Genomic DNA, 22,007 nt, shown 5'->3' with positions numbered 1-22,007 from the left:
GCCAGGAGTGGATTAAGAAGAAGGGAGAAATATTAGATTTTCCTATATATTTCCCATTCCTATCTGTAGCCATTCTTGGCATTGGCTCAAAAAACTGCAACAAATTCTGCAACAAAAAAAGCTGCATTTCGCAATGTGGGGCCTTAGCCTAAATCTGCCCCCATGGTTATGCTGAGAAGGGTCTGTCACGGGGGCTTTTGGTTCCCTGAGTTTGCTTGGAGATAATAAGTTCTTTATTTTTTGCACGTCTGACTGTTACCTTTGGAGTTTTAGGTAGTGTTTTATTGGGGAAGGGGTCATTCCTTACTATGGGCCAATGTTTGGGAAGTAGAGATTTGATGTGTTGGTGTCTGTAATTGCAGCTAGTTATGGAGGTGAACTGGGGAGGGTTTTTATGGATCCAGTTTGTGTTCTGTTTACTGTCACGGGTAAGGACTGTGCAGACAATGTGAAGGGCACCGGTAATAAACATGTGATATAGTCCTGGCATCCGTTCTGTAGTGTATTTCCACCATTATGTCACTAGACATGGTACAGCAGCAGCAGCCTCTGTGGCGCCTCCCTAGGCTGTAGTGCAGCGGAGCAGTGTGCAGTCAGTGTGCTGTTCCCGGGCACAGGCTGTACTCCAGGCCGCACTTTCCTCCCGGCCGGCCCCCTCCTGTGCGCTCTCTCCCGGCAGCGGCGGGAGGGCCGCGCGCTCCATGGAACAGCCAGTTGTTTAAAAATCCTTCTAGAACGGTTTCAAATCCCCCCTCCTCCCCCCCCTCCAGCTCCGAGGAAAGCAGAAGAAGAAGAAGAAGGAGGAGGAGGAGGAGGAGGAGGAGGAGGGAGCAGCAGCAGCAGAGGCAGAGGCAGAGGCAGAGGCAGCCTGTGTGCTCCGCGCCGAGCCCGTCCTGCTGAGGAGGAGGAGGAGGAGGAGGAGGAGGAGGAGGAGGGAGCAGCGACACACTGAAGGAAGAGCTTGTCAATCAAACTGGTTGCTATAGTGAATGGGCAGGGCCGGCCATCGGGCGGGCCTATCAGCGTGGGCGCTGCTGGTGTCGCCATGGTGACGGGGTTGTTCCCGGGGAGGCTGTGATCGGTTGACAGGTGTGTGACAATCGGAGCTTTCTGCAAGCATGTACGCCAAAGGCAAGAGTAACAGCGTACCGTCCGACAGCCAGGCCAGGGAGAAGTAAGTGGCGCTCAGCCTGGGGGGTGGACAAGTGCAGGGGGCAGTCAGGGCCACGGGCCGGGGCTGACACTAACTTCCTCCCCTTCTATGTGTGTGCTAGGACGGAGCAGTACACCGGGGCAGGGGGAAAGTAAGTTTGGGGCAGAGAGGTGAGTGCACGGAGTGCCCTGTGCCGGCCTCCCCATCCTCCAGGTGCACAGCTCTCCTCTACTTGTCTCTGTGTGTGTGGCTGACGGCCGATCATGTCGCACCCTAGATAACTTTTGTTGCAGGTGTGAGACAGCTTAAAATATTGGTTGAGATCTTGCAATTTCCCTGACAACCTTCTGTATGGACAATGATTATTGTACGATCTGATAGCGTGCGCCTCTTCTCTCCGTTCTCCCAGTCCAGGGAGCTCCAGAGCTCAGCCCCTCTCACGGTAAACTTTCCCGGCTCCTCCGGCAGTAGCGCCGCATGCTCAGGTTCACATCCCTGGGGCACGGAGCTGCTCGTCCCCCCGGCTCCGGCTCTAGACAAGTCCCATCTGTGCGGCAGCCTTCCCGGGGCTTTGTTAGGACGTGCAAGGCTTGGAGGGAAGAGACAGAGGTGTGATCCCCGGGGAAAGTGCAGGGACCCAGCCATTACCTGCAGCCCGGCCAGCAGCAACTTCTCCAAGTCCTCTGTATACAGTGCATACCCTGCAGCTTGTATTTGTGTAGGTTACAGAACTGTATATAGTAGTATGTACACTGCAGCTTGTAGTAGTGGAGGCTACTGCACTGTATACAGTGTATACTGTGAAGCTTGTAGTGGTGGAGGCTACAGCACTGTATACGGTATATACCTTGCAGCTTGTAGTGGTGGATTTTTCAGCATTGTATACAGTATGTACCCTGCAACTTGTGGTGGTGGAGGCTATAGCACTGTATACAGTATATACCCTGCAGCTTGTAGTAGTGGAGGAAATAGTACTGTATATAGACTATACCCTGCAGCTTGTATTTGTGGAGGCTACAGACTGTATACAATATATACCATGCAGTTTGTAATAGTGGAAGCTACAGTACTGTATACGCTATATACCCCCAGCTTGTAGTGGTGGAGGCTGCAGCACTGTATACAGTATATACCTTGCAGCTTGTAGTGGTGGAGGCTACAGCACTGTATACAGTATATAGCTTGTAGTGGTGGACTTTTCAACGCTCTATACAGTATATACCCTGCAACTTGTGGTGGTAGAGGCTACAGAACTGTATACAGTATATACCTTGCAGCTTGTGGTGGTGGAGGCTACAGCACTGTATACAATATATACCTTGCAACTTGTAGAGGTGGAGGCTACTGTACTGTATACAGTATATACCTTGCAACTTGTAGAGGTGGAGGCTACAGCACTGTATACAGTATATACCCTGCAACTTGTAGAGGTGGAGGCTACAGCACTGTATACAGTATATACCCTGCAACTTGTAGAGGTGGAGGCTACAGCACTGTATACAATATATACCTTGAAACTTGTATAGGTGGAGGCTACTGCACTGTATACAGTATATACCCTGCAACTTGTAGAGGTGGAGGCTACAGCACTGTATACAGTATATACCCTGCAACTTGTAGAGGTGGAGGCTACTGCACTGTATACAGTATATACCCTGCAACTTGTAGAGGTGGAGGCTACTGCACTGTAGCAATGTGTTTCACTGACCACACTAACACTGGAGAATAGTTACAGAGCAATAGATGGCAAGCACTTGGTGATGGGTATTAGTGCCCCCATTAATGCCCTTTGTGTATAGTTGTGCACTTTTTCTTGTTTGTGTATATGCCAACCTTGTGATGGATACATTTCTGTCTTTAAGTTTTTTGGTTTGATGTTTTCTGACTTATTTCCATTATTTAGCTGTAGATTTTAACATAGTTATTACAGAATATTTTTTAAGGCACTGTTCAGACAAGTGTATGTGCAGTGTATGTAAACAATCATCTACATGCTGAACCTATCCAGTCCTGAGAGCTTTCATGAAATAGAGAGCAGAACATTATATGTGCTCTGTTTGTTAACTGGAAACCATCAGCAAGTATTGCAACTAGTATGGGTTTGTGACTACTTAGGACAAGCTTATTGCTGTGTGGTTGTTAATGGGGTTGTGCAGTAGAGAACAAAACATTGACAAAGGGTTTACAATGGGTTAAAAAAAAGAGAAGACCCAATACCCACCACTCCAGTTCTGCAGCTTCCTGGGTTCTACTTACTGGTCCTGTTTCCCGGTCCCTCAAGCAGTTTTCTCCAGTGTAGGACACAGAAGGTAGACATCCCCTAACCTATCCTTGGGTTATGTCGTCACTGACCCTTGTGATGACATCAAATATTACTTTTAATCAGAAAAGAATTAAAACAACGCAAATCTTGTGACCAGGATGAGAAGTTGCCTGAAGACGTATTCGGATTAGACAAATGTCAGCTGAACCTATGGGGCAAATTGGCCATCTAATGTGCATGGGGCTTTTCCAATTCCCTGCTTTGGGGTGAAGGATGGATTGGACATGTTGGATTTCAATATGCCCAATCCTAAAGGGGTTATGCTATGAAAAATATGGATAGAGGATGAATTGCTGATCGGTTGGGGTCTGACCACTGAGACGTCCACCAGTCCTGAGTACAGGGGTGTCTTTCCTCTCCCATTGAAAAAGTAGCAGTGGATATAGATGTGCTTCTGCTCCATTCGTTTCAATGAGCTACCGAATATAGATTGTCAGCGGTCGGACCCCCTCTCGTAACTCGTTTAAAAAAAAAAAAAGCCTCCCATTGAAGTCAATGGGAGGCTTTTTTTTCAGCGCTCAAATTCCACACCAAATTCCTCACCATTTTCCTTGTGTGAATGGACCCTTTGGGCCCGTTCACACGGAGTAAACGTGCATGTATTTTGGCAAAATACACTTGAAAAAATACATGTGTAAAAACAAGACTCCCATTGACTTCAATGACATTTTGTATTTTGACGTTTTTTTACACGTGTAAAAAAAAATGTCATTGAAGTCAATGGGAGTCTTATTTTTACACGTGTAGTTTACCAAAATATACGTGCGTTTACTCTGTGTGAACGGGCCCTAAGGGAAATAATCCACTACTGGGGTTGTCTAGTAGCGGCTTATTCCCTTCTTCCTGGTGAGAAGACATGCATGCTTGGCTGAGTTTGCATGTGTGTTGGACTATTAGATGTCAGATAAACCAGTATCGGTCCAACAGCTATCAAAACTGTATGGTCACTATAATGCATGAATAGCGAGACAGTTGTTCATATGATAACCAGACTAGTTCTTGCTTTAAGTGCTTGTGTCAATAAGTCGATGCATTCACACATATTAAGATATGCAAAAAATGAAGTATCCATTTAAAAAAAAAAACTACAAAACTTGCTGATTGTTTCCAGGTAAGAAAAAGGATTTTTTTTTTTCCTCGTTGTGCTTAAATTGAAAAATAAATACCACAAAGAAAGAAAAAGGACTTGGCAATCTAAAGAGTGAAAACTGATTTTAATGATACTTAAATCATTGCTGTAACTATAACAATGCTAAGGGGCCATTCACATGGAGGAAAATTGTGAGGAATTTGGTGTGGAAATGGACCCTATGGGTATATGCCTTTTAAAATCCTTTAAAAAAAAACAAAAAAAAAAAAACACCCGAGTCTCTCTCTCTCCCACTTATTTCAATGGGAGTCAGTAATAATGTGTTTTGTTTTACTAGAGAAAAAAAACCTTGTTCTGCCTGAAACCCCTGTAGAAATGAAAAAAAATGTGCGCCATAAAGTTAGATGTTTTAGGAAACTGAACCATGTGTGCAAGGCAAAGAACTGCTCAAAGAACTTCTAGAGGAGACTTCAGCAAAAAAAAAAAAAAGTGCTAAAATCTACTTAAAAAAAAAAAATCGGGCAGAAAAAACTGCTTACTGGGGTTTTCTTTTTTTTTTTTTTAATAACAAACAAAAAAAACTATGTAAACTTACCCCAAATAAGCTCCTGCTGCCCCCCCCCCCAAAAAAAAAAAATAAAATAAAAAAAAAATTCTAAGAACTACTGTTCTAATTTGCTGTTTTGTGTTATAAAGGTTGATCTCTGGGTTCCCAGGAATGGAAACGGTCTCTTCCTGTAGCCAGCTCATATTGGGTACTATCTGTCACATAGGATGGGGTTGTCTCCTGTATTTCATTTTAGTTACTTACATTTTATTTATAAGGCCCTGTTCACACAGAGTAAACATGTTTGTATTTTGGCATAATACACGTGTAAAAAAATAAGACTCCCATTGACTTCAATGACTTTTTTTTTTTACACGTGTAAAACACGTCAAAATAAACATGTAAGATGTAATTGAAGTAAATGAGAGTCTTATTTTTACATGTGTATTTTGCCAAAATACACGCGCGTTTACTCCGTGTGAACGGGCCCTAAGTCTGTAGATGTGGTATTATGTGGTTGTTTTTTCATTATGTATTTAGAAAACAGTGAGGTCGCCATGTTGGAAATACAGTCTTGCCAGCTAATAAATCTTAGATTATGACAGTGTCCAGAACTGATCTAGCAAAGCCCCCTCCACTAGAAATCCCAAAGTAGGGACCAATCCCGAACCTTACTTGGGAGGTGGGGAGAGAATGAATCGCGCTTCCGCAGATATAATGAAGAAGTATTGGCTTGATTGGCAATTTTCACACTCTCCACTAGAAATCAGACAGGACAAAGAAGCGTGATTATATGGCGTTGTCTGTGTATTCCCGTGCTTATCTAGGCCTCTATCAGTACAGTAGATCCATTGATCTATCTAATATTTAATAATTATGAGATGACTTTGACCAGTCTGCCCCTGTCTATACAGCAAAGCTGATGAGTGAGCTAAAGAAAATAGCATGTGTCTCTGTGCCTTTGTGTGTTATGCTGATAATGTGAAAAATGCAATATTTTCTTTTATTTTTTTAAATGGATATTTACATTTATAAAACACCCAAGAAGTAGTTGTTTTTTTTTTTTTTTGTTCAGTATGTGTATAATTAAAAATCTCTCTGTAAATAATATGGTAGTTTTTCATGGAATTTTTGAACCAAGTACAGTAGAGCAGAGGATACATTTGTATATCCACTCCTGACTTTGAAAAACTTCACCAAAACTGAATATGTGAATACAGTCCCAAGTCTTTGAATATATACCTAGGATGTGGAGAAGATGGCAGTCATTGATTGAAAATCACGAGCAACAGCCTTTCACTGCCACTCGAACACCAAGGATGGGGTCTGTTGTGGTTAGAAATAACAGTGGCGTGGCCTAGAAAGTGTGCAGCTCTTACATGCCTTATATCATCTGGACTTAGAAGCATCGAGCAGCAAAACCTTACCAAACCTGGAATTAGCGGCTTCTTATCTCAGTTCCATTAGGGTAGAGCTGTGATCTGTAACTACAGCTTACGCTAGGTTCACACCTGCGTTCTTCTTTCCGTTCTGTGCTTTCCGTCTTCTGCGTGCCAGAAGACGGAAAGCTCAGACCGGGTCCGGCCGTGAGCGGCAGTGAGCGTTTTATGCTCTCCGCCGCGAAACCGGATTTTTTTATCCGGACACAGAGTAGTGCATGTCCGGATTATAAAACCCGGTTTCGCGGCGGAGAGCATAAAACGCTCACCGCCGCTCACGGCCGGACATCTCTCTCACCCATTCAAATGAATGGGTGAGAGAGACTCCTGCAGGTTTCCGTCTCCTGCCTCTGTTTTAGGCAGGAAACGGAAACCTGCATAACGGAGTTCACAACGCTGATGTGAACGAGCCCTTAGCTACAATACAGGGAGTCTAAGGTTTTTGCCCATACTTTTCTGCTCTGTTAACAGCATTTAGTGATCTGCTTTACAGCAGACTCATGGCCATAAGAAGCAGTGAACTGGAAAGTTTTTGAGATGTGATCTGTCAAAGATTGGGGGGGGGGGGGGGGGGATAGTGGTCATAAACTGTGACCTCTATTTTCAGTAGTGGATATAATGATGGGTTAGTGGTGTTATCTTCTGTTGTAATACTTCCTGTGATGTAAATGAGGTGACTGCTGCAAAGAAAACCCTTGCTGAATTGGCAAATACGAGTCTACTATTAGGCTTGGTAGCAAAAGAGAAAATCCTCCTGTTCCTCAATCACGCAAAACCCGCTCGACCGATTTGGCTGAAATTTTCCACAAACATAGTCACTACACTCGATTGCGCAATAGGCTACTTTTCGTCACAATAGCGCACATTTACGTTTTTCCCAGGACCCCCACAAAACCCAAACTCGCATCACTATCTCTGCAATCTCGCACACTTTGGACCATAGCAAGCCACAAAATTCATATTACCCTCTACAGCAGAGGTCAGCAACCCCTGGCACACATGCCAAGAGTGGCACTCCTGCCATATTTCACTGGCACACCAGCAGCACAGGACCTGCAAGAGTTAAATGAAGTCCGAGTCTCTTCAGTGGGCTGCTAGAGCTGAGGCATAAGGACACTCCCCTTTGAGAGGGGTGCAGGAAACCCAGGGGGTGGAGCTTAGTCGCTCAGGTCTGTGCCTGCTATAGTGGTCTGCATCCTGCAAAGATTCCCCGAGGAGGAAAGGAAGCTGCTAGCAAAGTGAAACTGAAAAAACACACAGGTACATAGGATTACTGTTCTCATTAATGTCAGGCATTTGGGGTTATTAGTTTAGTCTTAGTAACTCCATGTGCCTCACATTAATAGGAATAAACCCCCATCATGTCCCTCATATTAACCCCTGTGTGCCCCATATAAAGGTTACTAATATGTGAGACATATGGAGGTACTAATAAAAGACCTCAGTAATGAAGATGCTTAATTATTACCTCCAAGTCTCTCACATATCAGTAACTCTTACACAAGGGTTAATGTGAGGGACATGATGGGGTTAATTGCTATTAATAAGGGGCACATGGAGTTACTAAACTGTAATGCACAGGGACAGACTTTATGTTGCTTGCTCAAGAGTATCCTGTGCCCAAAACTTACATGTACTGGCGGAAAATAACAACTCATACAATGTCGTATATCGAAGTATATTCACCTGTAATACCTCTGTCCCAAAGACACTATGTACAGTTTATACCAACACCGTATAGCAGCTGAAATACAAATTACATTCATCACAAAAGTCTCATGTATTCTCAGAATTACAGCAACAACAAGATACAAAGTTAAATTTCATATCCCATACCTTATACACAGTACGAAAACCTTACCCGCGCCTGTTTACCCACTTTCACAATCACCGCAGACGAAGTCGCGGGTACCAGCTAGTTGCAGAATATAATGTTTTCTTTTTTATTTCTGAAATGGGAAAACATTTTTTTTTTTTTTTTAATAGAAATTCTCAAAAAATTAGCTTAAAAATGAAAAAAAAAAATAGATAATTTTCTGGTGACACCATTAATGATATGGGATGGGGCTGCAATACCTCAGATATGTTGATCGGGATCTTTCCTGCATAGCAGAGTACTTGGGAGACAGATTTGCATATTCCTCCCATGGTCCCTTGCAGTGGAGCGGCTATGGCTCTATAAGTCTCCACAGGGCCGCCGATAGGGCAGTATTACCACTACTGGTGTCAGGGGCCTGGCCAAATTGAAAAATGGGGGGGGGCCCGGTTTTGGCCGGACCCCTGGCGCCCGCAGCAGCAATTGTGCCCTGGGCCGGCGTCACTATAGTATAGTCGGGCAAGTGCCGGGGCCCACAGAGCCTCTTGGGGCCCCCCGGCACTTGCCTGTCCCGATTTCAGCTCATCGGCGTCCGTCGGACGCCGTTGAGCTCAATACACAGGCGATTAAAGCAGGAGCTCAGCTCAGCTCCTGCTTTAATGCTGCGCTTCGGCGTGTGTCACATCGCGCGTGACGTCACGACGTCACATCGCGCTTACACCTGTCAGTGAAGTGAGATGAGCGTCAGAGAGAGGAGCGGCGAGGGAGCGATGAAGGAAGGGTGAGTGTAAATAAGTGTTTGTTTTGTGTTTAACATAATGAAGGGGGCCCATGAAACTGGGGGGCAAATGAAGGGGGGGGGGACGGCATGACACTGTGCAAGATGAAGGGGGTGGGGAGAGAATGGCATGACACTGGGGCAAATGAAGGGGGGGATGACATTACACTGGGGCAGATGAGGGGGGGGAAGAATGGCATTACACTGGGGCAGATGAGGGGGGGGAAGAATGGCATTACACTGGGGCAGATGAGGGGGGGGGAATGGCATTACACTGGGGCAGATAAGGGGGGGGGAGAATGGCATTACACTGGGGCAGATGAAGTGGGAGAATGGCATTACACTGGGGCAGATGAAGTGGGAGAATGGCATTACACTGGGGCAGATGAAGTGGGAGAATGGCATTAAACTGGGGCAAATGAAGGGGGGAGAATGGACAGAGATGGAGGGGGGGACATGAAACGGGGCAGATGAAGGGTGTATATGAAACTGGGGGAGAGATAGAGAGGGGGACATATAATTTACAGGTGACTGTAGGAGGATTATACTGTGTGGGAGCACATGAAAATGAATGAGAATGGGTGGAGTCAACAGAAAAGTGGGCGGAGCTAAACTTGTTGCGGCGCGCGGAGCGCTCCGCACATTTTCTACCTCTTTCTACTCTTCAAAAGTTGGGAGGTAATACATAATTGGTATGTCACAAAATAAAGTGGTGTTAAAATGGCGGGGGGGGGGGGGGGGGCAGACACTTAGGGTGTATGGGGCCCCAAAATTCCTGGTGGCGGCCCTGAGTCTCCACACCCCTAATAGGTGGTTTCTCCTTAAGGAGGAACATTATCCCCATAATCTAGCAGAGTACTGGCATACAAGATGTAAAAATGAATTTCGATAGAAAAGTAGTAACCCAACCGTAATAATTATTTTGTTTTAATTAGAGGTATTGGCATTTTAAATTTTTTTTTACATTTTATTTTAGCTGTTTTTCCGAATTGACGACCGGAAGTGCAGCCATATTTCTTGTCACTTTTTCGGTTTGCTTTTCAGCCGCTGTGGTTAAGGCTGTTATTTTGGTATTGACAAAACCTGCTGAGAAAATGATAGCGAGAGCCGCACGGACTCTGTGTGGCGCTCTACATGCTCAGCACACACAGCTTTTCCTTGTGTATGAGCCCCAGGTAAAACAAACATGACCATTAAAGCTTGGCTTCTGCTGGAACTTGTGAATTATTTACATCTTACATTTTAGGTTTAAGTCCTTTGACATGGGCTGATATTTCTGCTTCTAGTCAGTGCTGATCCATGATCACCTCTCATTATTTTAATTTGCATAAAGTCGTCATCATGACTGTATGTGACCGAATTATCATTAGTGCGCCCGTTCTTCCATACGGTTTCATTATTGTCGGCAGCACACGCTGTTTACACAGGCTGAGAACAAGCACTTCTAAGTTTATAAAAGGTCCGCAAGTCTTAAATATACATTTTGTAGGAATTCTGAGTTGATAACGCAGACAGTGGCGACAAGAAGTGTCTCTTCCTCCAGAGAATATCCATATGTTACATGGACAATGTGTTGACTCCAGCAGGAACTGTGTAATGATTTATTTCACCAGTATTGGCACGGCTGGGAAACTCAACACTTGCTGCTGAGTTGCACTAGGGTTACATCTGATTCCTGAGCTCCTCGGAGTGGGAATCTTTAGGATACTTCTAAGAAGAAGGGGTCGTCCAATTTAGTGGGGCTTTATGAGATTTAGATATTGATGACCTATTCTTAGGATAGGTCATCATTATCAGATCAGTGGTTGTGGTGGTGGGGGGGTTCATGGACTGTACTGAGACAGAAATATTTAGTGTGAAAGGGCCCTTATTGTTGATTTTCTTTTGCTTAAAGGAACTATAACAAATGTTCAGTGAACTGACACAGAAAGAGGGATTCGTGTAGATTTCACGCAGGCTTCCTTCTACTACCACCCACAACTATTGACGTCAGTAAGGAAACTGTTGATGATGGCTTATGGCAATAGTCAAAAGCCTTCCTAAAATAATTCAGACACCAGGTTGGGGCTAACATTGATTTCATGATTTTGATGCTTCTCTCTTTCTACGTCATCTGTATCTGTAGCCCATGAAACTCCTCTAGTCTTCTGGCATTTATTTATATTTGCTTGTATTCTTACCTGTTCTACTGTGTATCAGGTAAGACTAAGTTCACATCTCCTTTCTTGTAGTCCACATAGCTGGAATGACAGACTCCAATGTAAAAAATATAAACAAATTGCAGTGAATGCAGATGGATGCAACTCCATCTACACCTTTTAACTCCATTGTTCTTATCCTGTGTCGGATGAGAGCAACAGACTATAAAAGCAGATATGAAAACTTGGCCTAAGATAAATTTTGAATTGCCTAAATTCAATATTTGTTCATGGAAGACTGATATAGTAATGGCTGCCGAAATAGGATCCCTTTAAGAGGCTGCTATCATTGTATACCATTTTTTTTTTCTAACTAACATGTAGGAATAGCCTTAAGAAAGGCTATTCTTCTCCTACCTTTGGATGTCTTCTCCGTGCCGCCGTTCGGTATAAATCCCGGTTTTCTTTGGTGTGCAAATGAGTTCTCTCACAGCACTGGGGGCGGTCCCCAGCGCTCAAACAGCACTGGGGGCGTCCCCAATGCTGCAAGAGAACTCTCCAGCACCGCCTCTATCTTCTTCTTGAACGCCCTCTACCTGTGTCTTCTTCTGTCCTGGGTTTCAATCTTCTAGGCATGCGCAGTAGGCTCTGCCATCGGGCCTCAGGCAGAGCCGACTGTGCATGCCCACGGCCACAAGAAAATGGCCGTTTACACCAGCTTGTGTGCCATTTTCTTGTGGCCACGGTTATGCGCAGTAGGCTCTGCCCGATGGCAGAGCCGACTGCGCAAGCCTTGAAGATTGAAACCCAGGACGGAAGAAGACATTGCGGGTAGGGTGTTCAAGAAGAAGATGTAGGTGGAGCTGGAGAGTTCTCTTCCAGCATTGGGGACGTCCCCATTGCTGTTTGAGTGCTGGGGACCGCCCCCAGTGCTGTGAGAGAACTAATTTGCATACCAAAGAAAACCCGGATTTCTACCGAACGGCGGTGCGGAGAAGACATCTAAAGGTAGGAGAAGAATAGCCTTTCTTAAGGCTATTCCTACGTGTTAATAAAAAAAAAGGGTATCCAATGATAGGATCCCTTTAAAGTTATACAGGTCTATGTAATACTTTCATTACTGCAAATTTTGTTCTCCTTGGCTAAAAATACTCCTCAAAAAAATGCAAAGGGAAATATTTTTACTCTAGGAATAATAATAATACATTTTATTTATATAGCGCCAACATATTCCGCAGCGCTGTACAATTTGTAGGGTTCAAATACAGACAGATACATTACAAAGAGAATCATTTCACACAATGGGACTGAGGGCCCTGCTCACAAGAGCTTACAATCTATGAGGTAGAGGGGGTGACACAAGAGGTAGCAGGGGCGGAATTGCTTATACAGAGGTCAGACAATTCTGTAATAGAGGTGACTGTCATTACACAAACATAAGACTTTATGAGCCGTCACCAGTCGTGTCCTGTAACGTGTGGATGGAGCTTGGACCTATAAAGTTATCCTGAGATGACATCATATCATGTGGGGTAATGTGGGGGCAGGGACAGAGGACGGTTAAGGGTTTACGTTAGACATTGTGATAGGCTTATCTGAAAAGATGCGTCTTTAGTTTGCGTTTGAAACTGTAGAAATTGGGAGTTAATCTGATTGTCCGGGGTACAGCATTCCAGAGAAGTGGTGCAGCTCGGGAGAAGTCTTGTATACGAGCGTGGGAGGTTCTGATAATAGAGGATGTAAGTGTTAGGTCATTGAGTGAGCGGAGAGCAAGGGTTGGGCAGTAGACAGAGATGAGGGAAGAAATGTAGGGAGGTGCGGCTTTATGGAGAGCCTTGTGGATGAGGGTGATAACTCTATATTTTATTCTATATTGAATAGGCAGCCAATGTAACGACTGGCACAGACCCGAAGCATCGCTGTAGCGTCTAGTCTGATACAAGAGCCTGGCCGCTGCATTCAGAATAGATTGTAGAGGGGAGAGTTTAGTGAGGGGAAGACCGATTAGTAAGGAGTTACAGTAGTCAAGGCGAGAATGAATCAGAGAGACAATAAGTGTCTTTAGTGTATCTCTGGTAAGGAAAGGGCGTATTCTGGAGATGTTTTTGAGGTGGAGGTGACATGAACGTGCGAGTGATTCAACATGAGGGGTGAAGGAGAGGTCTGCGTCAAACATGACCCCGAGGCAGCGGGCCTGCTGCCTAGGAGTTATAGTAAGGCCTGAGACTGCAATGGATATATCAGGGACAGATCTATTAGATGGTGGAAACAGTAGTAGTTCAGTCTTGGAGAGATTTAGTTTCAGATAGAGAGAGGACATGATATTTGAGACAGCAGAGAGACAGTCACTGGATGTAGTGCTTAAATTTTAATATTATTTATTTGGGGCATCTTTGTTGTGGTTGTGTAATATTTTGTTGGCTTTGCTGTATGTTCAGGGCTGGGGTACTATATGTATCTTTTGTGATGTATTCATTAAGCTGTTTTTCCTCTCCCTTTTAATAGTGCTGATGATACTTTTTGGTTTACAGTGCTATTTGTAGGAGTACGTCAAGCAATTTGTCACTTGTCACAATGAGCTGATACAGGACTGGATCCAAGTGTGTGCACATCAGATATGTCTAATCTGGGTCTATCTAATCTGGTATTGGTTTAATACAGCATACGAGATACGGCACTACAAGCCCCTATGATAAGCCACTGGTGCCTGCTGGAAAGCAGTATGGAATATAGTTATTATCAGAACCTGCTCATTTTTCAGGAAGCCCCAAATAAGATCCTGAATATTGTCGCAAATTATTACTTTTCATGTATTTTAGAGAAGACTTTTCTCTTACAACTTTCAAGCTGCTTCCGTCTTCTTAAAGTCACACACCTATAGACTGCTTAATGACTTGAGCAGGGCCTGGGGCAGTGACGCATGATGCAGGGAGTCTCCTGTGTCATATATCTCCCCTTAGGCCCTGCACTATTACAGACGTCTATAGCTTTTGCTTAGTGTTCTTGTCAAAGGAATCTGTCGACATATTTTACCCTACCAGACACTACATATGTGCCATCAAAGTAAGTAAAGGATTTCTCCAATATCTTTTTTTTTTTTTTTTTTTTTTCTTCACCCCTGGAAAGGCTAAAAATAACAAGCCCTATATTCTAGCCTCTCTGTTCTTCAGGTTTAGCTAGCAAACGATCCCAAACTCTTCCTCTCTTGGTCCCCGTGTCTATTACCTGTACCCATGTCATGGAAGGTAATGAGGGGCATGGTGAGTTGAGTGTGGGTAAGGTGTGAACCAGTGGTGTAACTAAAGTCTTGTGGGCCCCGGTGCAATCTTTTGTCCGGGCCCCCTACCTCATCCCTACAGTGAATTCTTGATAGTGATGGTTATGGGTCCTAAGGAGTTTAATCCACCTTAGTGTGGTTAGGGTAATCTGTGGGTCTCCTTGGCTTATGGGCCAGATGGAAGCTGCGATCTCAATACTGATGCCAGTGCTTATGGGCCCCCTAAGACTCCTGGGCCCCAGTGTGACTGCACCCCTTCAAGTTACACCCCTTTTACACACTACTAAAACCTTACCCGCGCCTGTATTTACCCACTTCTACAATCACCGCAGACGAAGTCGCGGGTACCAGCTAGTGTATTGTATATAATTCATTCTATAAACTGGCACGAGTGTAAAATCTACCCGGCCCATAAGTGGCGCAGATTTCAATTTGTGCAGAAGATGCTCCTAGTTTATTCATAGTACTGAACCCAGATCCAAAACGGTCCTGAGATTGCATTTTCTTGACACGTCCTTGCTCTGTTACATTTTGTTGTGTACATTTCTCCCAAGTCCCAGTCTCATGTATGCTGTACCAGTGATGCAAGTATATCTTTAGATTTGTAGAGATCTGCTCATTGTATAATATTTCAGTATGAACCCCATGTGTTGTATGTTTAAAAAAAAGTAAAAGTTTAGATTTGCAATGAACTTGTGTCTGCGGTTGTAAACAGTGGTATTCGCTCTGTAGATTTGCTCGGTTTGCCCCGTCTGCCCTTCATTGAGTTATTGTCCCCAGCACCACAGACATAGTCACATTCATCCCGAGCTAGTCTGTGCCGTGTATCACTGGAATGGAAACGTTTCCATCAGATTGACTGTTGATAGTGTTTTCTGCTGAATTACCACACGTGATCATAAATCTTTCCAGCGTGTTGATAAGACTTGACGCGGTACAAATGGTAAAGGTAGAAAAGGAGCGTGTGTTCTCGCAATGTTTTACAGGGAATATAGCGATCTACCTACTTATCTTATAACTAATTAAAACCCGGCACTTATACGTCAGGGATATGCTTTATAGTAACCACATGTACCATAGTAACCTGGACATTGGAGATGTCCATTGAATTTTGTGGTCATGTGTTGTGGGCATGCTCTGTGACCTGTACAGGGATGCAGAAGAGCTTGGGGGCTATTTTATCTCTATATAGGTGTCCTTGTGATCCTATGATAAGGTGACTGCTGGGAAGTGATCTCTACAGGAAGGGTGTTAGAAGTCTCAGTACGAAGTGTGAGAACTGCAAGATTTTATTACAAAAAAAAACAAAAACCCTTCACAGACTCTCTGATGGAGTTGTAGTTTTACTGCAGTAAATTCTGGCGGTCATAGCTGTAGTGTAAAGTATGGAGGAGAAGGGAGGTGTGCGCACTATATTTTAAATTCAAGACTCCTTATATGTATAAGGGCAGAGTCAGTATGTATGTATGTCTTGGGGAAGCCGACTGTATATAAGGGCAGATCCCCTAAGGGTCCTCTATTTATATGGAAACTCACAAGTTTAAACCTTGGGGCATTATTATATTAATGTAATATTGTCACAATAATTCAAATAACTAATGAACAATAATGTATTGTATGAAATTTAAATATGGAACTGTGGTCGAAATAGACTGTAAAAGTCTTTAGTGCGGTATACCTCCTGGACTGCTGGCCGGCCATCCTCATGAGGCGCCTGGCCTGGCCTTGTTGTAAGAAGCGGTTCCTAGTAATCCAGTTGATTCCTCTTCCTAAGGAGTTGGGCTTCTGGGTAAATAGTCCTGAGACGTTAATATTTAGCAGTAAATACTTAGAATATCCTTTGAGTACGAGACACTTTTTCTTTACTACTTGTGGCTCACAGTGACTAACCCCGCTTGGCATGGAGTAACCTCACCAAATTTGTTTCTAATATGTATTTAATGACGTGTCTGATATTTTATGCAGCAGATTTATTTGCTTCTGAAAGAAAGGACGTTTGGGGTTATGTGTTAACAACAAGAAATAAAATAGCGGTTTTGACTTCAAGACCAATCGGAATCTCCTAATTTGTTTTCTCTGCTTGAACCGGTAGTTACATTATAATGAATGGGATTTTATAAAGTCCTGTTCAGACAATGTGGTCAAATTACTTTGCTGAATTTTTAGAAAAACTGTGTTGTTGTTTCTCATGTGTGACCATAACCTTACAGGTCGCTTCCATTAATGGTCGCAGAACTTCAAGTGTCATTTATGAAAGGGGTTCCTACTTCACTGAGCCTATTTCATGGGATGCGGGGGGGATTGTCTCTCAATGTAGGACTCTTTAGGGGCGAGAACTAACCCGCTGGACAGCAGGTATGCAGTATTAACCCCTTGTTGCATACAACATTATCCATTCACGCTATCCTAGACTACCGCAGATACTGATCTTAACCTCTTCTTGTCTGAGGTGCAGTACCTGACCCAGCCCATGGGCAAGAGTGGCGCTGTATACATCTTTGGACAGTATAAGTTATGTAGATAAGTATAGGTTATGTTGCAGCCCTTGTACAAACCCTTGGACCCTGGCACATAGAAGCGGGCCTTTCAAGTCACAAAATGTTACTGGGTATATTCGCACAGAAATTTCCATACATCAGAATGGGATCGTTTCTGCAGCAGGCGCATGGACTCCTGCAAACCCTAGTGAGATAAATGGCACAATTGTAGAAATTTCTGCATCAAATCTGCATTGTGTGAATATACCCCTGGCCTTGTTTAGTTTCCCATATATAACAGGCGTATGTAGTATTAGTGAATGTGGGGAGACGAATGTGACATTGTGGCGTTTTATGGTACCCTGTCTAATTTTAGGCTACCTGGTTTGGTGAACGCCTTTTGTCAGAAGCTTGCAGAAAGGTGGGTGTTAAATAAGTTAAACTTCTCCCAAATTTCACGTTGCCATGGAAACAATCTATGTGGGAAAGAATTGTTTTGGGTGGTAACTTTTGCCTGTTAACCCATGAAAAATACCTATCACTGTCTGTGTAGTAACATCAAGAAACTGCGTCTAATTTTATCTCTTCAGACACCGCATTGACACATGTATTTCCAGTCATACAGATTCCTAATTTTGACCCTCCCACCCCACCCCTTTAACCGCACTGTAAAGGCACCACCCTGTACCTCTTTTGGCCTTGCTCTTTTTCTGCCTTTGGCTGGTACAGAGATAATAATAGCTGCTCTACATTCTCCATAGTCCTCCTCGTGGATATAGTAGCCTCGAAAAAAATGAAAGGCAACCCCTGGCAATGTGACAGAGACGAGAGAGACAGATGTGAGATGAAAGGGGGTCTCGGGTCTTATGTAATGAATGAGACGTTATGTAACTATCATCGCTACATGGCCGCTTACTGTCAGTGGCTTGAGAAGATTTTTATTTGTGTCCAGGGGAATTACTTGTCATGCCCGACTGACACAGATCCACATCTGGTTACAAGAGAAGGATTATAGAAAATTGGTACTTTCTTCCTAAACATTGCCACATCTGTCTACAGGTTGTGTATGGTATTACAGGCTAGCCTCATCTTCAATAGAGCTGAGCTGCAATACCGGATACGGCCTATGGACAGGTGTGGAGCTGTTCATTGCAAAAAAACGTTTTTTTTTTTGTTTTTTTTTTTTTTCCTTTTTTCATTTCAGTGGGCTTTACAAGGCAGTATCCACCTGAGGATGGGTCCTGACACTTTTTTCCTCTAAAAAAAAAAAAAATTGGCTCCTGACTCCCATTGATATGAATGGGAGAATCGGGAGGTTTTTTTTTTTTTTTTTTTTTTTTTTGAGGCAGATTCCAGCTCAAAAATTCACCTTCAATAGATATGGACCAAATCGTTGTTTGATCATCTATTCCTCCCATACACATTCATGCTTGGTACGGCTGAGCGTGGGGGGTACAGTGATCTATTGTCTGGTGTAAAGAACCTGTAAAGGAGTTATGCCACAAAATATATTTCGGTGTATGATAGGTGGGAATCCACCCACGGAGATCCCCAGTGATCCCAACAACAAGATGTTATACTCCTTTTCAGAACATAGTGGTGTACACAGAATGTGGCAAAGTACCACTCTCAGCTGTCTCATGTGCTCCTCTTGAATTGAACTTGGAGAAAGTGCATTCTGCGTCCTCAGCTACATTCTGGACACCCCTTTTCTTGGGATTTGTTGGGGTCTCCGCAGACAGACCCCAACCGATTAGCAATTTATCCAGTACTATATATAGGGGATAATCCCATTGATGATGGTTAATAATAATATGCCACTCTTGACATATGTCTGGCCTATATTCTGAGCTCACACAACAAACCTGGTGTGAAGAAAGCCTTTCAGCACCAGTCTGTGTCTCGCTTCATTTTCTTCTTTGTCTTTGTGATCTGATTTCGCTTGCACATTGTAAAAATCCAGTGTTTCCTTTGCTTCTCAAGTTGTGTTTTTGATCTCCTGGCTGTTGCATCCTTCCGAAATCAGCCCCGTCCTCTTCCTTTCTCGTTTTCTGTTTGCTTTCCGTCGCCCATTCCTCTATTGTCTGGACAGCATGTGTGGGCTGTCTTTATGACTGTATTCTAAGTTTATACAACGCTACAGTATGTCACTACTCTACCAATGATGTCCGTCTCTCCTGCTGGCGATTTTCATCTTGACTTATACATCCTTATACTGTTACTTAATAAGTGATTGAATCAGGAGATTTCTTGGACGTCCAAGTGACATTAAACCTATTTTTACGCAATTGCTTTCAATAATTCTGGTGACTTGTATACTATAGTTATGGTATATTATCAGGTTTTATATAATAACAATGTAGGATAACTTGTCAGTATAATATGTGTTTTATAGAGAGACTAATGCATTTGCCATATAATAAGCTCAGTTTGTTCCTTGGCGATTTGCTCTTTCTATTTTTATACACATTACGTGGGGACAGACCACATCAGAAGAACAAACCATAGCTAAAAGTTTTAAAAACTTTTCCATTCTTGCCATTTCTCGACCCATTGAAGCAGAACTGCAGTAGTCTGGCACGGCCGCTATACAATGGATGGACCCTTCTTTCTGGCTCCATTCCCTGTATAGGTTCTGGTGCTGGAGGCTGCCTGGGTGCGGGCTCAGGGTGTCGGACCCCCCCCCCCCCCCCCACTGATTTGATACTGATGGCCTATCCCGAGCTTCAAAAACGGCCCCTAGCTTGGAAAACCCCTTTTAATGCATCTCTGTGTGTTTTCCGCTGCATTTTCTCAATTTCATCCAGTTCGATAGGAAGATAAAACTGTTTTTTTTTTTTTCTAAAAGTGTTTTCAATGCATTTCCACCCTGTGTCTCTCCAGCCCCATTATGTCTTTGCTGCTTGGGCTCTGCTATATGTTGATGGTTTGGTCCAGTTTAAGGCCCCATGTGCACGACTGCAATTGCGCATGAAAGTACAGACCCATTCAATTCTATGGGCCCCTACACACTGCATTTTTTTCCAACCATGTCTGTGCAAGGGCCACAAATTATAAAGCGTGTCCTATTTTTGTCCACATTTGCAGCACAGACAATTGTAAGGGATGATATAAATCGTTTTGCGGATGACATGTGAAAACGATTGTTGTGGCTCAGTATTTGCAGACAGTAAAAAGCAGTAGGATCGTGTGCGGGATCATGGTTCTCAGCCAGCCACAGCGCCTGAAATGGAAAAAATTAGCCTTTACATTGCTTCTCACATTGCTTTAATATTCTTCTCACCAGTTCATATATATTCCCAATTTTATTGCCTGTTCACAAAAATACAACATTTTAGAAATCTTAAAAGCTACATTAGTATCTTGCGACTCCATTATTGTCATCATCCTACTTTATTTATAGAGCTCCAACATATGAGGCAGCAATTTGCCGAAAATTTCTTCACTCACAGCTGTCTGTGACCCAGTGGAGCTTACAATCTGATTTACAGAGCTCGCAATGAACGCGAGGCAGCGGTGTAAAAGACACTGTGACATAGATGTCATTTCTAAGCATACGTTTGTGTTTATACAGTGTGAACATTATGGAACTGGGATTTTTACATGAGTTACAGATGTCAAGCCATTCGTTCTTAATGATTTTATATTGTTTTCACACATGGCGGATTTTTCTGCCGTGGATTTCGTCATAGATCCATTTGTAATACACAGATTTTGATGTAGCCTGCGTCCCAGATCCAAATTTTACATATGTGGATAGAATATCTTCTCCAGAGCGCCGATTTTATACAGACTTTGTATTTTTATCTAGTGCGTGGGCAAGGATTGGTCAGATATTGGTTACTTTTCTGCTGTTGTAAACTTTGCAGATTTTATTCCCGCTATTCCATAGTAGAAAATCTGCAGTGACAGAGATTGACACGCTCAATGCTTCCACCTTCGTGATCAAAATCCCTGTGGCTTTTCAGTGCAAGGTTAATGCTACTGTATTCCACTGTGGACTTTAGCTGGTTATAATCCCACACCTATCCTCTTTACAAAACTTTTATTTTTATTTTTTTAAACTTTCAGACTCTCTTGTACCATTAATTTATAACCACTTCAAGTTTGGATTTTCATTTAAAGGTCTTCTACGTAGTTGTAAAATTATGTTTGGCACCACCATGGCTATGGTGGGACTGGTTGTTTAGAAAGGCAGTCTGGACAGCTCTCGAGCATGCGAGCAGTGTTTAGGGAGCAATTCTTATGTCTCGTACGAGATCCCTCTGCCCGTTCACCCCCTGTGTCTCCTTCACATTGCTAATCCATTCCAGCAGCAGATCCTTACTTAGGCTCTCTCCAAGGATAGGATGAGTGGCACATGCGTGATATTGGCACTGGTCCGGCAGGCACATTGTGCCAAAATACTGCAGGGAGAGAGTGATAGAGTGAGCTCAGAGACTAACAAAGAAGAGTGCGCATGCTAAACCACGAATGAAGAGAACCACTGCATGACGTGTCTATGGGCAATGTAGGCTCCATGTACGCAAATGTGTGTGTTTTTGTGCTTGCTGTGTTTTTCATAGCTAGCACACTGATCCATTATTTTCTGTGACCCTATACACACCCATGTGTATTATCACAGGTCCATATATGGGGCTGTGAGCCGTGAGCAACATTCAGGACAGGTCTCTTTTGCAGCCTGGTCTCACTGAAGGAAATCATTGGGTCTGTGGAGGCAGCACATGTACATCATCCACCTGCCATCCCTACCATTTTTCCACTGACTCGCTGCTGCACATATTTGAATGCACTTGGCCTAACAGACAGGAAAGGGTTCATGGGGCGGGTTCAAGATTGGCACTGGGTCACTCTGGGGGAACTTATTAAGACTGACAATTCTCACACTAGTCTTAATTGATTCCTGGAGAGGCGCAAGACTCTCCAAATTTATAAGAGGCTCTGTCCTCTTAGTGAGTCTTGTACATGT

The 22,007-nt window shown here is 43.6% G+C and overlaps 1 protein-coding gene across 4 annotated transcripts in view; it reads left to right on the top strand.

Moving 5' to 3' along the window:
- Positions 1-1,015: 1,015 nt before the first annotated feature.
- The window catches only part of SSBP2 (single stranded DNA binding protein 2), a 146,592-nt gene continuing 125,600 nt past the window's right edge, over positions 1,016-22,007 (top strand). The window contains exon 1 of one of the 4 annotated variants that reach the window (XM_075271250.1): positions 1,016-1,174. In XM_075271250.1, the coding sequence (XP_075127351.1) occupies positions 1,119-1,174 (56 nt within the window). In that variant the 5' untranslated portion in view covers positions 1,016-1,118. The remainder of the gene's footprint in view (positions 1,175-22,007) is intronic. The other 3 variants (XM_075271258.1, XM_075271267.1, XM_075271275.1) reach the window with 3 other exon arrangements.

The sequence above is a fragment of the Leptodactylus fuscus genome, chromosome 1 (assembly GCF_031893055.1).
Source record: "Leptodactylus fuscus isolate aLepFus1 chromosome 1, aLepFus1.hap2, whole genome shotgun sequence".
Taxonomy (NCBI): domain Eukaryota; kingdom Metazoa; phylum Chordata; class Amphibia; order Anura; family Leptodactylidae; genus Leptodactylus; species Leptodactylus fuscus.
Note: the sequence above shows the minus strand (reverse complement) of the source record. Positions and strands in the feature narration are given on the sequence as shown.